Genomic DNA, 16121 nt, shown 5'->3' with positions numbered 1-16121 from the left:
GAACTTAAAACGGTAACTAATTTAATGAGCTCCTGGGCTCTACCACCTGTACATAATTTAAAACACTTTCATTACGGAAAATTTCAAATGCATACAAAAACAGAGACTAGTGTTATGAACCCCCATGTTTCAATAATACAACATTCTGCTGTTCTTCTTCCAACCCCCCTCTTTTTTCCTCGAGTATTTTATAGCAAATCCAAGGCATCACAACATTTCACCTGTAAACACTTGGTATGTATTACCAAGAGATAAGGATTTAAAAAAAGAGAGAGAAACATAACCACAATACCAGTATCACACCCAACAAAACAATACCTTAATATAATTTAATACCTAGCCCAAGTTTAATTTTCTCCATCTCCAAGGTGTGTTTTTATAATTGGCTATAATGAAGCCTTGTATGACCAAATTTGTCTGAGAAATAGTATCCTTCAACAAATATTTGACGCTATGTGCCAGATATTGTGCGCTAGGTGGGCAACAGCGTCTGTGGTGACAAATATTGTACTACTGCACCTCTATGAAAACAGATGACTGACCACTCCAGATCAGGTGCTTCAAGAGACAATGATCGGTGGGACTGTCAGAAAAAGATCTACAGGTGCAACAGCTCTTCAGAGATCCAAATGGGTCTGGGGCCTTACCGGCAGCCAGAGCTCTGAATTCAGGTAGGAAGCCTCCACTGTAACTCTCTTGCTACCCTCTGGTGCACTGCCAAAAAGTAGGTGTAAATAAGAGTCTGAATAACTATTCAGATTCTGCTATATAAAATGTACTGCAATTAATTCTGTAAAGACTTCCAAGGTGGAAGGGTGAAATCCCTGTTCAAGGAACTTAAATTTTAGTAGAGAAGATAACACACACACACACACACACACACACAAATAACCAGAGCACAAGATGCAAGCTTGCAAGTGCTCAAAGACAGTACTTGAAACTAAACTGTTTAAAAGCACAGGGGCTCCTGGGATTATTGGGTTGGTGGACCTATGGCTAAGGGAAAGAGGAGGAGGGGATGGGGCACCAAGTGAGTGACGTCAGTTCAGGGGGACTGTGAAGAGTAATTGGAAATTATTCATGAAGATAAAGAAGACAGAGGGAGAAGGGCATCTGAAGCCGAAAGGTCAAAATTAGCAAAGGCACAAAGAGGGACAAAGTATTCAGCGACCAGTCCAGTTTGGATTCAGTCTTGGATAAAAGATTTTAGCCAGATTGCAAAAAGCCTAAGGGATTTAAGCTAAGGTATTAGGCTCTGTTTATGAAATATTTGGGAACCATTAAAGATCTTAGCTCAGAATTATTCCAAAGAGACTCCTTTATCATTCAGCCCCAACAGATGGGCACTAATTTTGTTTCATTTAAAAACATCTGGAATGGCTGATCTAGGCATTCACTCAGTGTAAATATCAGAGCCAGAAGAACAAATCTCCAGAGTATACATTAGCATTATGTGGGAAAACTCCACTAGTCTCTAATATAGAAACCCAATCCCAAACCGAATCCCCACATTTCCCCACATCATTTTGCAGCCTCGGAGTCAAAGACCTTACTGGTTTGGAGCCAGTAACACAATAGTGATCAATAAATGAACGATCATTTCAGATCAAGACTGAATTATAAAAATGTGTCCACGGGGTTGGTCCCCTAAAAACCATCCTTTCTTCCATGCCCCCAAGGCTGGCAAGAGCTTTTGGGCGCTATTACAATTTACATAAGTGTAACTTTTGAATTTTCCCAAAGCCAAGGCTGTTATTTCTGCGACTGCCTAACATTAATCGGCATTGAGAGCCAGCGTTCCTCGAGCTTTCTGCGCCTGCATTCGTAATTGATGCCCTGCAAAGTATCACAGAGTAAAAGCAAACCAAACAAACCTTTCTGAAGCCGAGGCCTATGGCTCCCTTTCCGCCCAACTTTTGCAGTTGGAGGAATACTAAGGAACCAAATCTAACCCCATACGGACGGGCTCGATCCCTTCCCACCGCGACTCCCAAAGGCTGCTCAGCCTACCCCACCCGCTACTGTCCAGATCCACCGGCTCCGTACCCTCAGGTTAGCCCGGAGGCCCAGACTCTTGGCCAAGTTCTGCAGGTCACTGTACTTTAAGGAGTCCAGCTCCTCCAGCGAGGGGACGGTCATCGCGATCTGCAACGAAGGCAGCCACACAGGGTATTCCCCACCTCCACCGCACCGTTCAAAACTCTGGCGCCACTGTAAGCGTTGACCAAGCTAAAGTCTATAGACAGTTTAAATTAAGAATGCAGCACTTCCATTGGTTAACAATGTTGAAGGAGGAGTTTCCTGGCGGTGGCCAATAGGAAGGCTGATTTATCAAACGCAAGTTCTACCCCACCCCTAACTCCAGCTTAGGCGCCGAAGGGCGTGTGTCCCGGGACTGACCGCCCTGGCTCAAAGTGGCCAATGAAGACGCAGCAGCCGGCTTGGGGCGGGGCCTTGTGCGTGTTCGAAATCCAGGCGGCGGCCGCAGGAAAATGGCGGCGCCCTCGCGGCGGTATCGCTCGCGCTATGCAAAGCCGCGGGAGGGGGACTTTTGTGATGGCACTAAGACAATTGATGAAACTTCTACGACTTCCATGGAGTGGGACACACAGGTGGTGAAGGGGTCCTCGCCACTTGGCCCCTCAGGAATGGGGACGGAGGAGCCGTCATTAGGCCCGCGGCTGCCGTCCTGGCTGCAGCCCGAGAGGTGTATCGTGTTCCAGTGCGCGCAATGCCACGCAGTGCTCGCTGACTCCGTGCACCTCGCCTGGGACGTGTCGCGGTCCCTCGGGGCCGTTGTCTTCTCCAGTGAGTGGGAGCGGCGTTTGGGGAAGGTGGAGGAGGGTCCCGAGAGAGTGTTCCCGCTTTCTCTCGGGGTGGCCGAGAGCCGGCTGGGGAAGAAAACGGGATTAGGATTTGGAAAATAACCCATTGCCAGGGATGGGGGCAAGTTTTCTTGTTTGTGGACATGACGAGCCTATCCGGAAGGTGTAGTTTTCCCTTTCTACTCCCCACAGCTACTCGTTCTGACCCGCTTTTCTTTCTTCCTAGGGGTTACAAATAACGTGATTTTGGAAGAGCCCTTCCTAGTTGGCATTGAAGGTTCACTCAAAGGCAGGTATGTACTGAGTTCCAGATCCGACTCTAGCCCCTCACTTGATACTGAGGAACGTAGAACGGACCTGCACAAGGAGGAAACAATTTGTTTCTATCGTGCGCTGGAAGAAAAGTTTATTCCATTCATACAATGCATTGGAAGTATACTCCTTTTACCTGTTTCAGTCTTCTACGAACTTGATGCATTAATGAATCGAAAAGTTGTAGTTGTGTAGATTTTAAGATCTTTCTGGACCTGGCTGGTGTGGCTCAGTGGATTGGGTGCTGGCCTCCGAACTGAAAGGTCACTGGTTCAATTCCCAGTCAGGGCACAGGTCTGGGTTGGGGTGGGGGGACCCCAGTTGGGGGCGTGAGAGAGGCAACCAATCCAGGTGCCTCTCACACGTTGATGTCTCTCCCACTCTTCCTCCCTTCCCTTCTCTCCAAAGGTAAACAAATAAAATTTACTTTATTAAAAAAAAGGATCTTTCTGAGGGCCACATATCCCTCGTGGCTGGTGCAAGTGAAGTGAGGCTAAGAAAGCTATATCTAGTAGAGCAGTGATTTTCAACCTTTTTCATCTCATGGCACACACAGACTAATTAGTAAAATTCTGTAGCACACCAAAAAAATATATATATTGCCAATCTGATGAAAAATAGGTATAATTTTGGCTGTTGTCTTTCTTTTATTTGACAGTCTAAGGGAAAAGAGGTCAGTGCCCCAGACTAAATAGTCATGTATTGCATGTTTCAAAAATTCTTGCTGCACACCAGTTGAAAAATGCTGTTGTAATAAAGGAAAAAGGAGAAAACTATCTTTTGGTATATAGTGAGAATAACTTATTAGAAACCACATCCTCTGAGGTAACTAGGACTTCTAAGTTTGCATTTAACCTGGAGTTTGTAATAAGCAATGGCGGGACTAATTCTGCTGTAACCCAGAAAACTGGGGGACAAACACAGTTGAAGGTAATGTGCTTGAATACAATGATCATTCCCTGTTACCCGTGGTTTTGCTTTCCATGGTTCCAGGTACCCAGGCTCAACCACAGTCTGAAAATATTAAATGGAAAATTTCAGAAATAAGCAATTCGTAAGTTTTAAATAGTGCATCATTCTGAATAGTGTGATGAAATCTTAATGTCCTGCCTTTTGTCCAGTGTATCTATGCTGTATGTACTGCCTGATGGCTAGTTGTTTACTAGCTGGCTGGGCTATCAGCATAGCTGTCACAGTGCCAGTGTTTGTGTTCAAGTGACCCTTACTTCACTTAATAACGGCCCCAAAGTGGAAGGGTAGTGATGCTGGCTACTCACATATGCAGAAGAGAAGCTATACGTGTGTATATGTAGGAATACACAATAGAGATGGGGTTCAGGGCTAGTTGCCTGGCTCTGTCAGGTAGAGCATTGTTCCGTGCACACAAGAAAGGGTGCTGTTTCAATTCCTGGTCCAGGTACATGCCTGTGTTGCAGGTCCATTCCCGGTTGGGGCGAGTACAACGGACCACCAGTGGATGTTTCTCTCTCTCCTCATCCCCCCTCTCCCTTCTTCTCTCTCTAAAATAAATCAAAAAATATGTCCTTGGGTGACTATATATATATAGGTTATTACTATCCAGGTTTTGGCATTCCTTGAGAGTCTTAGAAGGTGTGGCTCAGTGGATTAAGTGCCAGCCTGTGGACCCACAAGGTCACCATTTTGGTTCTTGGTCAGAGCACATACCTGGGTTGTGGGCCAGGTCCCCTGTTGGGAGCGTGGAGAGGCAACCAGTCAATGTTTCTCTCACATATCGGTGTTTCTCTCCCTCTCTTTCGTCCTCCTTTCCCCTCTCTAAAAATAGATACAATCTTTTTTTAAAAAAAGTATCCACTGAGGATAAGGGGTACTATTGTATTGCCTAGTAAACTTTGCATCTTGCCTGTACTATGATTTACAAGTGACAGCAAAGTACTCAGTGAATTTATTACGATAAGGCTCCTCAATTTTGAGTGTTGGCTTTGACAGCACGACAGTTCATTCTAACCAGTTTGGTTCAGTTTTAGGGTTAAAGTATAGGAATTCTTATTTGCTTTAGTAACCAGGAAGAGTTCGGTTGCTCCTCTTTCCCAACTGAATGACCCTACCCTTACTGGGGTGTCCTCTTCCCACCCAAAGGGAACAGAGGGAAGGCGTGGTGGCCTGCTCGGAATTGGACCATATGGGGCCAGTAGCAGAAGCTCTCTGAATATCACCTTAGAAGGAGGATAATGCAGCCAAGAGCCGGGCCATTCAGTGCTGTAACCGCTCGCCACATCTACCTGTTGAGCACTGCGGCCATTCTGACTTGAGATATGCTGTGAGTGTAAAATACATACTGGATTTTGAACACTTGGTACCAAAAAGTTAATATTAAGAAATATTGATTACATGTTAAAATTATATTTTTGATATATTGGGTAGCATAAAATATATTAAAACTAATTTCACCTGCTTAAAATTTTTTTTTTAGGTGACAGAATTTTAAATTACTTAATGTGGCTCACATATTTTTGTTGAACAGTACTGATCTAGATGGCTTATAAACACTGGAGGGAAAGACCCATGTATTTGGGTATTTGGGGGTAAGGGGAGCAGTGGGACTTGGCAGGAAGAGATTTATTATCAGGAATTTGTTCATGCAGTTACGGAGATGAGAAGTCCCAAGAGCTGTAGTTAGCCAGGTGGATACACCAGAGAGCCATTGGTTTAACTCCAGTCCAAGTTCACAGGCCTGAGAACCAGGAGAACAAAAGGTATAAATTCTAGTCCAAAAGCCAGCAGGCTCTAGAGCCAAGAGGAGCCTACATTTCAGTTCAAGTCCAAAGGCAGGATGAAAGACCAATGCTAGAGTTCAAAGCAGTCAGGCAAGAGTTCCCTCTTTTGAGAGTCAGTCTTTCTGTTCTAGTCCAGCACTGATAAGATGAGGGCCACCCACTTCGGTCAGCGCGATCTGCTTTACTCCGTCTACTGATTGAAACGTCAATCTCATTCAGAAGCACCCTCACAAACACGTTCGTGATGATGTTTGACAAAACAACTGGGCACACTGGCTCGCTTAAGTTGACATACAAAATTGAACCATCACTTGTTAACTTGGCACCCACATGTATCTCTTAAAACCATACTAAATCTTCAAATAAAGACAATAACGAGATCATAATTGTGTAACATGGTGCAACTATTTTACATATAACTGAAAATGAACCAGCCCCTTCTCCAGAAAAGGGGGTAAAGTCTGTAACTGATGTTTACTTTTCTCCTTGCTTTCTCGTAACTTAAATACTATGGTACAAATTTAACAATAATGTTACAGACAATATACCTTATGTTACATGATAAGGGAATAAGAAAGGAAAGAAACCATTTGCTAAGAGGGAAGAAAACACATACACACACAGACATAACAAAATACAGTGGAAATACTCATGACAGTTACAGTTCTCTTTTCTGTAACTGGTCACGTGGCCGTAGCTGCTGTTTGTAAGTACCTTCTTCTACTGCCCATTGTGTATTCCTTCTGCCTTCAGCTAGCGCCCCACTGGTCATAGTTCTTTACCTGATGTGGGGATACAAACCTATGTGAAGGACCTGAGCCATTAGCAGACTAATATTCAATGAAATAAAAATGACAACAGCCAACACAACAACAGCCAAAATTATACCTATTTTTTTTCCTCAGATTAGCAAGAAATACATTTTTTTGGTGTGCCACATAATTTTAGTAATTAGTTTCTGTGTGCTATGAGATGAAAAATGTTGGAAGGTCTATAGGAACTATGCTTCATCTGATGTAATTAACTCCTACATAGGATTTAATTCAAATTAATGCAACTTTATTTCATGACTGGCTTTGTGGTTACCATCGTCACAAAAAATGCAGTACTACGTGAGCGGTATAGGACTTCATTAACCAATACATTTAGTGTATTTTGTTGCTTGGGTTTTTTTAGTATCCATTGACATGAATCTGTTTCTTTTTAGCCATGTGATTTTTGTACTCAATTTTAACTACATACAAATTTCTTCTCCTACCAAGCCACTTTAAAGTTGCTTTCAAAAATAAAAATAAAAAAAATAAAAATGCTTTCAGTACCTGCATAATGAAACATGGTTTATTTTTCCTAAAATGTTTCTTTGTAATATTTGGATGTTCCTGTGTACTAGCAAATATGGTAAGTGACTTACCTAAGTGGTATAACTAACACTAAAATTAACATTTCCCGATTCTTCATTCAGTAATGTTTCGGAGGATGAAGGAAAAGAAAATTGATGGCTTGCTAGAGTAATAGGATTCCTTTTCTTTTTAAAAGTTTTTTGTTTTATCTGCAAAATAAAAATCCTGGTTTGAATGCTATTAATAAATTGTTTAGTAAGGCCTACTCAACTTGATTGCTCATTGGTAGCTAATTCAAATGGTCATGTGTAGTTTTATATGTTTAAATGTTAATCTGATTAGTTAACTCTTTTTCTGCTTTTCAGACATAAATTACTTTTCTCTGTTGAAGTGACAGTTGTGCATCCATGATTTTTAAAAATTATATATTTTTTTCCATTACCATTAGTCCCCTTCCACCCCTCTTCCCTCCCGCAGTCACCACACTGTTGTCCATGTCCATGAGTCCGTTTTCCATGGTTTCTTTTGTGGCCACAATCCACAAGGTTGTCTGTCATGTAAGGCGTGATTATATTAAAACCTGAGTTAACCTTTCTTGAATGTGACAATCCTATGATAGCATAGTTTTTAGGAATGCTTCCAGAGACCGGTTATTTTCTATTTGTTTCTGATTTTCTTTCTTACCTATATTCTGTTTTTTTCCCCCCAGCACCTACAACCTTTTATTCTGTAGTTCCTGTGGGATTCCCATTGGTTTCCATCTGTATTCTACCCATGCTGCCCTGGCTGCCTTGAGAGGACACTTCTGTCTTTCCAGTGATAAAATGGTGTGGTGAGTAGACTTAGATCTTCTTCTTCTTTTTTTTTTTTTTTTAAGGTTTTATTTTTATTTATTTTTAGAGAGGGGAAAGGAGGGAGAAAGAGGGAGAGAAACATTGATGTGTGAGAGAGACACCGATCAGTTGCCTCTCATATGCGCCCCGACCAGGAAGCAAACCCATGACCTAGACATGTGTCCTCATGGGAATCAACTGGCAATGTCTCGCTTTGCAGAATGACACTCAAGCGACTGAATCGCACTGGTCAGGGCAATTTCTTAGTCTTCAAAGTGAGTTGGACCCGAGGTCTGTATATTCTTTTTGATTAAGTAGAAGTTGGGAAAGCATTGGTAGCACGAGTCTGGGAAGATAACAGATCTTTATCTGTGTGTATCAGAATGAATTTGGTTGCCAGTCACAGGAAAGCTGGCTAACAATGGCTTTAACAAGTCAGGGAGGGGCGGATGGCCACTCCAGGAGTCTTCTAGTGGCTCAGCCGTGACAAGGCTCTGGGTCAGCATCTCTGGTTCTCTTGGCCTTTTCCTCTTGGATGCAAGATGGCTGCTGGAACTATCTATAAACAGCAGCATCCCCACCTGGAAGGAAAAGGATATGGGAAGTATGGGAATATAGGAAAGGTCTTCTTTTCTCAGCAAAATACTTATTGACCAGAGCTATGTCACATGATTGCCTTAAGCTGGGTAAACAAGTGTGTGGAAATAGGGAGGAAAATTGCCACATTGGGCTTAGAACAGTTACGGTTCATCTCTAGGACAGAGTATACTGCTGCCCTAAACAAGATCTCGGCTCCGTTAACACCGAAGAACTGAGGAATGGCTTCTGGGTAGGCAACCAACAGTTGTCATGTGATTATTTTTCTCCTAACTGTGCTACAGTATCTACTGTGGAGTGGGAAGCTTAGATTCCTCGTGATTATTTATGTGACCCTGGTTTTCGTCTATTTTTTCCTGGGTTAATTTTGTGTCATGTATTCCTGGCTGGCAAAGGCTGGGATGAGGAACTTAGGCTCCCTGATGGCTTGTTCCTTGCGGATTTGTTTTTCCTACACGATACATTATGAATCTTGAAGTGGAAATGAGTAAGAAGGCAGTCTTAACTTGACAGATATTGCCTGAGAGGGCACGTTTGGTTCATTGATAATCTTAACTGTAGTATGGCACTCATCCTTTCTCTATTTTCCACCTAGCTATCTCTTAGAAACAAAAGCCATCATAAGTGCGTCTGAGGTGGATGTTCACAACATGCCTCTACCAGAAAAGGTTGCAGAGGTAAAATTTCATAATTGTATGTTTCCTTTAATCTAGACAACTCCTGATAATTTGTACTAATAAACTTGGGGGCAATGAAGTGATGTGATACTCGAACTATTCTTTTTTTTTTCTTCCCCCAACAGTTCTTTATACTTGGTTTGACATACCGTATTGAATTTGTGACACAGCAGGACAGTGAAGTCCTGCTGAAGGGTCGAGTTCAGGAGAAGCTGGAAAGCCACTCAACTCCTGCGTTCCTGTCCTCCGTCCTGTGCCGGGACTGGACACTGTCATCATGCACAGACCTGTCCTCTTTGCACGCAACATATGCTTAGATGTCTTAGAGGAAAGAGTGGTAAAATGATCATTAAGAATTCTTATTTAAATGGGTTTTACTAGTGGTTGATGGTTTGGAGTTAAAGAAAGCAACTTTGTTTTGGTAGCTTGCCGACTCTGAGTCGAAATTTGGCTATGATTTTACTATCCTCAGAATTTATAGTTGATTTTGTTTTTTAGGAGTGTTAATAGTTTATTCCTTGCTAGTTACACATTTAGCAAGGAGTCAGTAAGAACGCAGTCTTTAATATTTTGCTGTGTCACCGATTCAGTAAGGTGTGTCAAACCGAGTTTAAAGAATTGTGATAAAAATTAGGAGACACACAAAGTATGACCCATACACAGAATAAAAAGCAGGCATAAGAAACCATCTTTTAAAGGGCCCAAATATTGGACTTAGAAGGAAAAGCCTTCAAAGCAGCTGTGATAAATTGTCCCCAAAAAACTAAAGAAAACCATGCTTAAAGAAGTAAAGGAGCTTTTTTGGCCAGAACTACCATCTTCCAGTTATCCGCCAAAATGACTGACACAAAGGGGAAGAGGAAAGGCCTTTCAGAAAACAGGGAGTTGCTCCTTCAGCCACATACAAGTGAATCCACAAGAAAGGTGATGTTGTAGGCATCAAGGGAACAGGCACTGTTCAAAAGGAATGCCCCACAGATGTTCCCACGGCAAAACTGGAGGAGTCTACATTGTCGCCCAGCATGCGGTGGGCATTGTTGGAAACAAACAAGGACAAGATTCTTGCCAAAAGAGTTAAGTACATATTGAGCATACAAAGCACTCTTAAGAGCCAAGAGAGCTTCCTGAAACATGTAAAGGAAAATGATCAGGAAAAGAGGAAGCCAAAGAGAAAGGTACCTGGGTTCAGCTGAGGCATCAGCCTGCTCCACCCAGAGAGCACACTGTGTGAGAACCAATGGAGAGGAGCCTGAGCTGCTGGAACCCATTCCCTAGGAACTCATGTCATGGTAAGTGTTAAAAAATGAAAGACCTCTGTTCTGATTTTTTTTTTAAAGAAGAAAATGTAAGGTGACCACGTCTCATCAAATAGACGATATCCCTGCCCTGGCCGGGTGGCTTGGTTAAGAGTTGTCCTGTACACCAGAGGGTTGCAGGTTCAGTCCCCAGTTGGGGTGTGTATGGGAGCGACCAATTGATGTTTCCCTCTCACCCTCTCTCCATCCCTCCCTTCCTCTCTTTATCTAAAATCAATAAATATATCCTCAGGTGAGGATTCAAAAGAAAAAAAAAAGAATAGAGAATATCCCTAAAAAGAGAGAGAAATTATTAAAAAATAAAATAAAAATGCTATGAGTTGAAAAGTACAATTGCTGAAACGAAAGATTCACTAGGGGGCTCAGTTGAACCGGTCAAAGAAAAAGTCAGCAACCTCGGAGATAACAGATTGACAATCTCATGCAATTCGAAAGAGAGATTGATGACGTTATACAATCTGGAGAGAGAGAGAATGAAGAAAAATGAACTGAATGAACCTAAGAGACCTGCTGAACAAATCAAGCACACAAATATGCTTTGGTAATGGGTGTACACATTGGAGAGGAGAGAGAAAAAGAAGTAGAAAAAATATTCAAGGAAATGGTTGAAAACTTTTCAAATTGATGGAAAACATTAATCTACATATTTGTAAGCTCAGCAAGCTCAGGTAGGATAAGTGCAGATATCTGTACCCTGGCACATCATAGTAAAAATGTTGGAATATTGACAGAAAATAATCTTGAAAGCAGCAAAAAAAAAAAAAAAAAATCATCCCATTCCATCCAAGAGCACCCCAGAAAGATTAACAGGAAATAAGATTTTTTTTGTTAACCCTGACTTCAGCATTAGACTGTTATCCATTATTCTGTATTCCGTGATAAATTTATAAGTTTATTTATGAGTCTAAGTACATACTGCGTGCTGAGTACACCATGAAGTTGGGTTCTGATACAGCTACTTTAAGGTGAAAAGAACTATAGAAAATTATCGAATTGCAATAAACATCTCTTCTAAACCTGGGAAGGAGGGCTACTTTTGAAGACCATTAGCAGAATATTAAAGAAAGGCATTTTTTTTTTTTTTACTGTGAACAGAGTTAGAAAAAAGATATATTCTTGCCACTAGGAAAGCAGAGGAAGACTAGTTGATGCTTCTGTCTCCACAAGTTTTCTTACTTTATTCTTGTCTTCTCAGTTTTTGGAGTTTCAACCTGATGATAGGGTTAGGAAAGGAGGAAACAGAAGCAGTGACGTTCAGCAGCAATAGATGGTCTTTGTTCATGTGAAACTTTGTGTCTGAGGATTTATTGTACTCTGTTATATTTATATACATTTCTTTCAGAAATAGAACAAATGTATTAATGAATGTGTTGAGACACTGCCAGCTCCCAATAACTAGCTTGAACTTGAAGTGACTTCTAGAACCAGCAAATTGAGAGAAAGGTTTATGATGCCCTGATATGTATATATTTCTCTTCCCAGCTGAAAGAGAAGATAATGTTAATGCACAGTCACTTAAATTCACTGATGGAGATGTTGAAGGAAGTGACTCCTGACCAGGCCAAGCCGGAAAACTGATCCAGAACCAGAGCTTGAGCAGCAGGGTCAGGCCTCACTGCTGTCTTCAAACACAGATGCTGTTTGCTGACTTGAGAAAGATTGACTTCAAGAATGGACAGCAAATATGGTTTATTATGTTTACCTCTATGCTGATTTTCTAAATGATTTGTGAAGCTGTTTCTCGAAGATGAGAAACTAAGGAGACTTTTGCCCAGGTTTCATAGCTATTTGCCTTCAGAAATTATTTTAGCTTTCTTTCATAATAATTTCTGAAAATATCTTTAATTGCACATTTAGGGATTAAGAGGCAATGTGCCATGCTCTGATCTAAAGCTGCTTGTGGAAATAAAGTTGTACTTAATGTTGACTTCTGTGATTCCTACATGGAGCAGTTATATGAATACTGACAGTCTTTTTTTAAATGTAAAATCCAGGTACATACATATTCTATAGGTAATATTCAGTAAGTTGGACAATATACAATTTTTCTCTTAACCCTAACTGAGCTTAATAAGGTAACGAGTAAGAAAACTTCAAACATTCACTGCAATGCTGTGGGGTTTTTGTATTTTGCTTTACCTAGCGCTTTGGCTCATAGCTGTAGTAAGGGTTTGAAGAAAAGGGACATAGAATTACAAGCACATGTAGCAGGTAACTGAACTGGCCTCGGGGGGTCAAGTACAGTTTCAGCGGTGGTCTGAAAGGCAAGTAGGAGTTAATGAGGTGGGGGAACAGCCTATTCAAAGGCCCTGTAAGGCCCTTAAGAGAAGTCCTGGGGGAGGTCTGGTAGCCAGAGACCAGAAGGTACAAGGTCCTACTAGACTCTGGAAGGAGGTTTGTTTTTATCCCAAGAATAATGAGAAACCCTTGACGAATTTTCAAAGGAGGCCTATGACAGGATCAGATTCTCAGAACCTTGTGGTGGCTGTCCTGTGGAGAACGGGCGGGAGGGGCTCACACCCGAACAGTCAGCGGGTAAGACCAAGAGCTGGTGCCTAGAGAAGTTAACTTGGTTCAGAGTAGCTAGATTTTTTAAAAGCAGATTCTTTCCATTTTATACTGGATAAAGGATATTTCCCTTTAAAATACTTTAAGTTGTTGAAAATTCTGATTTGCTTTATGCTTTTGAGTTGCAAAATTTGGCTTTGTAAGCAAGGGTGTGAAGCCTCTGGCAACGAACAGTACCAGAAAATTAGTACTATATTGAGTCATCTGGGGTTTTTATTGTATGTCGGGCTATCTGCCTCAATATATTTCCTTGATCTAAATTAAAAAGCTGTTCTTATGTAGCTATTTTCTTTAACTTCTGGATCTGCCATTTGGTAGACTTTCAATAGAAAATTAAATGCTTGAACCGGACATCAAATTGAGCTGGCTGGTTTTAAAAAGATTTCTTTTTTTCCAAATACAAATTATACACTCACTTACAAAAACATGCAGGTGTAGGTATGTGACAGAATAAAGCGTGTACACTTTCCATTTTTGAGAGGCATAATATAGCACGCTAAGAAGTGGGCATGCTCTGGAGCCAAACAGTTTGGTTACAGATTGTGCCTAGATACTTATTAGCTATGAACTTGAAGAATTGACTGAAGCCATTCTGGTAAAATAGGGATTAAAAATTAGGGATATAGTGAGGATTTAAAACAAGTTAATGAATACACCTAAGGTAATCAGTGTTGGGAACCCCCCTACCTGGTTTCAGAAGCTGTAACCCCCCCTAACCCCCTCATGGCTAAGGCTGAGTAAAGGACCTTGGGACCATAAACCACTAAGGAGACAAAGCTTATCTTCCTGGCAGGGGCGCCACCTCTGCCCACTTTACTTTACCCTGCTTGGCCCCAGGCAGATGACTGACTGGTTAGCCAATCACAGTTAAGATTCCTCAAGGGAGGGATGACCTAATACAGGCATGGTCATGAAGGGGCCCTCAGGGAAGAACTTTGGAGGCTACTGAAAAATGGGGTGATGGACCCGCGATCCTCGGCTTTGACATAGCCTGAGTCCTCATTCTGTCTGCAAGAAGTCTCCTCATCTCTTGGCTGCCTTACTTCCCCTGCCTGACTTAAGCCTGAAACAATGCTGGTGGGCAGTGCAGCCCTGGGCAGGAATGGGCAGTTCCCTGGGGCAATCAGGCCTAAGAAAGAATGCATAAAACCCTGTGAAGCCTGCTTTGCTAAGAATGCCCTCAATTTTCTGATAAGGGTCCAAGCATGAAATGAGTTTGTTTCCTAAAGTGTTATGGCCCTTTGGTTAACTGACCCTGACTCAGAATAAGCCCTCATAGTTCTTTGTATGTTATCTACTGTTTGATCCTTACTGCCTGACAATAATTTATGAGCTTTACCTGTATTCCTGTGCAAATTGAACCCAATAAAAGACCATTGAGGAACAGGCTCAAGGCCTTTCTCCTTTGAGAGACTGGCCACCTTTCTCCCCAAGCATATCATGTCTTGGTAGACTTATTCTCATCTGTGACAGCCGGGCGGCTCTGTGGGCAAAGCTCCCCCACAAGTCAGAGCAGTGCTTAGTATAGTAAGTGCTCAATAAACTAGCCATTATAACCTTCATGTGTGTGGATAGACACAGACATAAAGGCAGTTATATTTTTTAACATTTTTCAATCTGCTTTTCACACAGTAAATGTCATAGACAACTTTCTATAGCAGCCCATACACAAATTATTTCATTTGTTTTTAACAAATTAATTCAATAATACAAATATATTAGAATTTAACCATTCATATATTCCATCCTTGTATATATCTGTGCTGATATTTCTGTAAGAGTGACTTTTAAAGAAGTATAGAGTCAAAGGACATGTGCATTTACAATTTTGATATTACACCTTCCATAAATGTTATACTAATTGATATTCTTGGAAGTGGCTTTTTAAACGTGCTTTAGGTAGTGTAACAACTCCTCTCAGAGTCTAACAAAGGATGATGGAGTGGCTGATACTAACAGATTCTAAGGCTACTTTACTAAAGTTTGACACCATGTATCACTGTATGTTGAATAAAAGTAGTTTCAAAATTCCATGTAATTGTAGAATAAAACTGCATACAGAAGGTCCCTGAGTTTTAAACTCAAAAGCTCCTCAATTAATGGCAGAAACCATCTTCATTACTGTAAGCCCAAGATCTAGCAAAATACCTGGGAATGAAATGTATCAGTAACTGTATGTTAAATGAATAGTGTCATAAATCAAAGGCACTATTACATTAGTCACACTATAAAAAGCCACACAGCTTTTGTTCCTCTACATCTACAATATTCAATCCCAAAGAAACTTGTAGGATCTAGTCTTACTTTTTACTTGAAAAAACTCCTTTCACCTCAATAAAGAAGGATCTCTTCTTATAGTGTTAAAACCTCTTCAGTTAATTTAGCCAACATTTAATTATTAAAGCGTCTTAAATGCTTTATATATTTCAGGTAGGAAAGATTGCCTGCAGTGGTTGTGTCATTACTGTACTTAGATCACTATGTCCTCACCAGAAACATTTGCTCACAGACCTAACATAAGGCTGGCCCCAAAGGAAGAAGGGAATGGAGCAAGTTTGCGTGGGATGCCTCTTGGTGCTCTGTCGTTTTGGGGAGCGTGCCCCTACCTTTCTTCCCCTTCCTCACCTTCTTCCTAAGCTCCAAAGACCCTTCTTTTGCCTCTGTGACTTGTTTCCTGACCTATGCAGCCCAGATGGCTCACCTCTACCTCTGTGAACTTCTAAATAAAAATTCTGTTACAATTTGAAAATAAATAAATGGGATGCCTCTTTCTTCAGATGGTTGTGTGTTCCTTTGGACACTGGAAACCACCACAACTCGGGTACCTGGAGCCTGGACCTCAGCACAGGTTTGTGGATAGGTTCCTTTTCCCGTCTCCATAATGTATAGCATCATTA

General features: G+C 41.4%; 2 protein-coding genes across 5 annotated transcripts in view; one reads left to right on the top strand and one right to left on the bottom strand.

Moving 5' to 3' along the window:
• Positions 1-2229, bottom strand: part of NUSAP1 (nucleolar and spindle associated protein 1) — a 31725-nt gene extending 29496 nt beyond the window's left edge. For all 3 annotated transcript variants that reach the window (XM_053928990.2, XM_053928991.2, XM_045201863.3), the window contains exon 1: positions 2047-2229. In XM_053928990.2, coding sequence (XP_053784965.1) covers positions 2047-2139 — 93 coding nt within the window. In that variant the 5' untranslated portion in view covers positions 2140-2229. The remainder of the gene's footprint in view (positions 1-2046) is intronic.
• A 239-nt stretch (positions 2230-2468) lies between these two features.
• On the top strand, positions 2469-16077 carry OIP5 (Opa interacting protein 5). Of its 2 annotated transcripts, XM_053928994.1 has the most exons (6): positions 2469-2808; positions 3052-3118; positions 7943-8065; positions 9259-9340; positions 9466-9677; positions 12139-16077. In XM_053928994.1, the coding sequence occupies exons 1-5, from the start codon at positions 2493-2495 to the stop codon at positions 9655-9657; spliced, it is 780 nt and encodes a 259-aa protein (XP_053784969.1). In that variant the 5' UTR covers positions 2469-2492; the 3' UTR covers positions 9658-9677; positions 12139-16077. The 2 variants fall into 2 exon arrangements, with proteins under 2 accessions (XP_053784969.1, XP_024423023.2); XM_024567255.3 differs by lacking the exon at positions 9466-9677.
• Positions 16078-16121: the final 44 nt, after the last annotated feature.

Source organism: Desmodus rotundus, chromosome 7, assembly GCF_022682495.2.
Source record: "Desmodus rotundus isolate HL8 chromosome 7, HLdesRot8A.1, whole genome shotgun sequence".
Taxonomy (NCBI): domain Eukaryota; kingdom Metazoa; phylum Chordata; class Mammalia; order Chiroptera; family Phyllostomidae; genus Desmodus; species Desmodus rotundus.
Note: the sequence above shows the minus strand (reverse complement) of the source record. Positions and strands in the feature narration are given on the sequence as shown.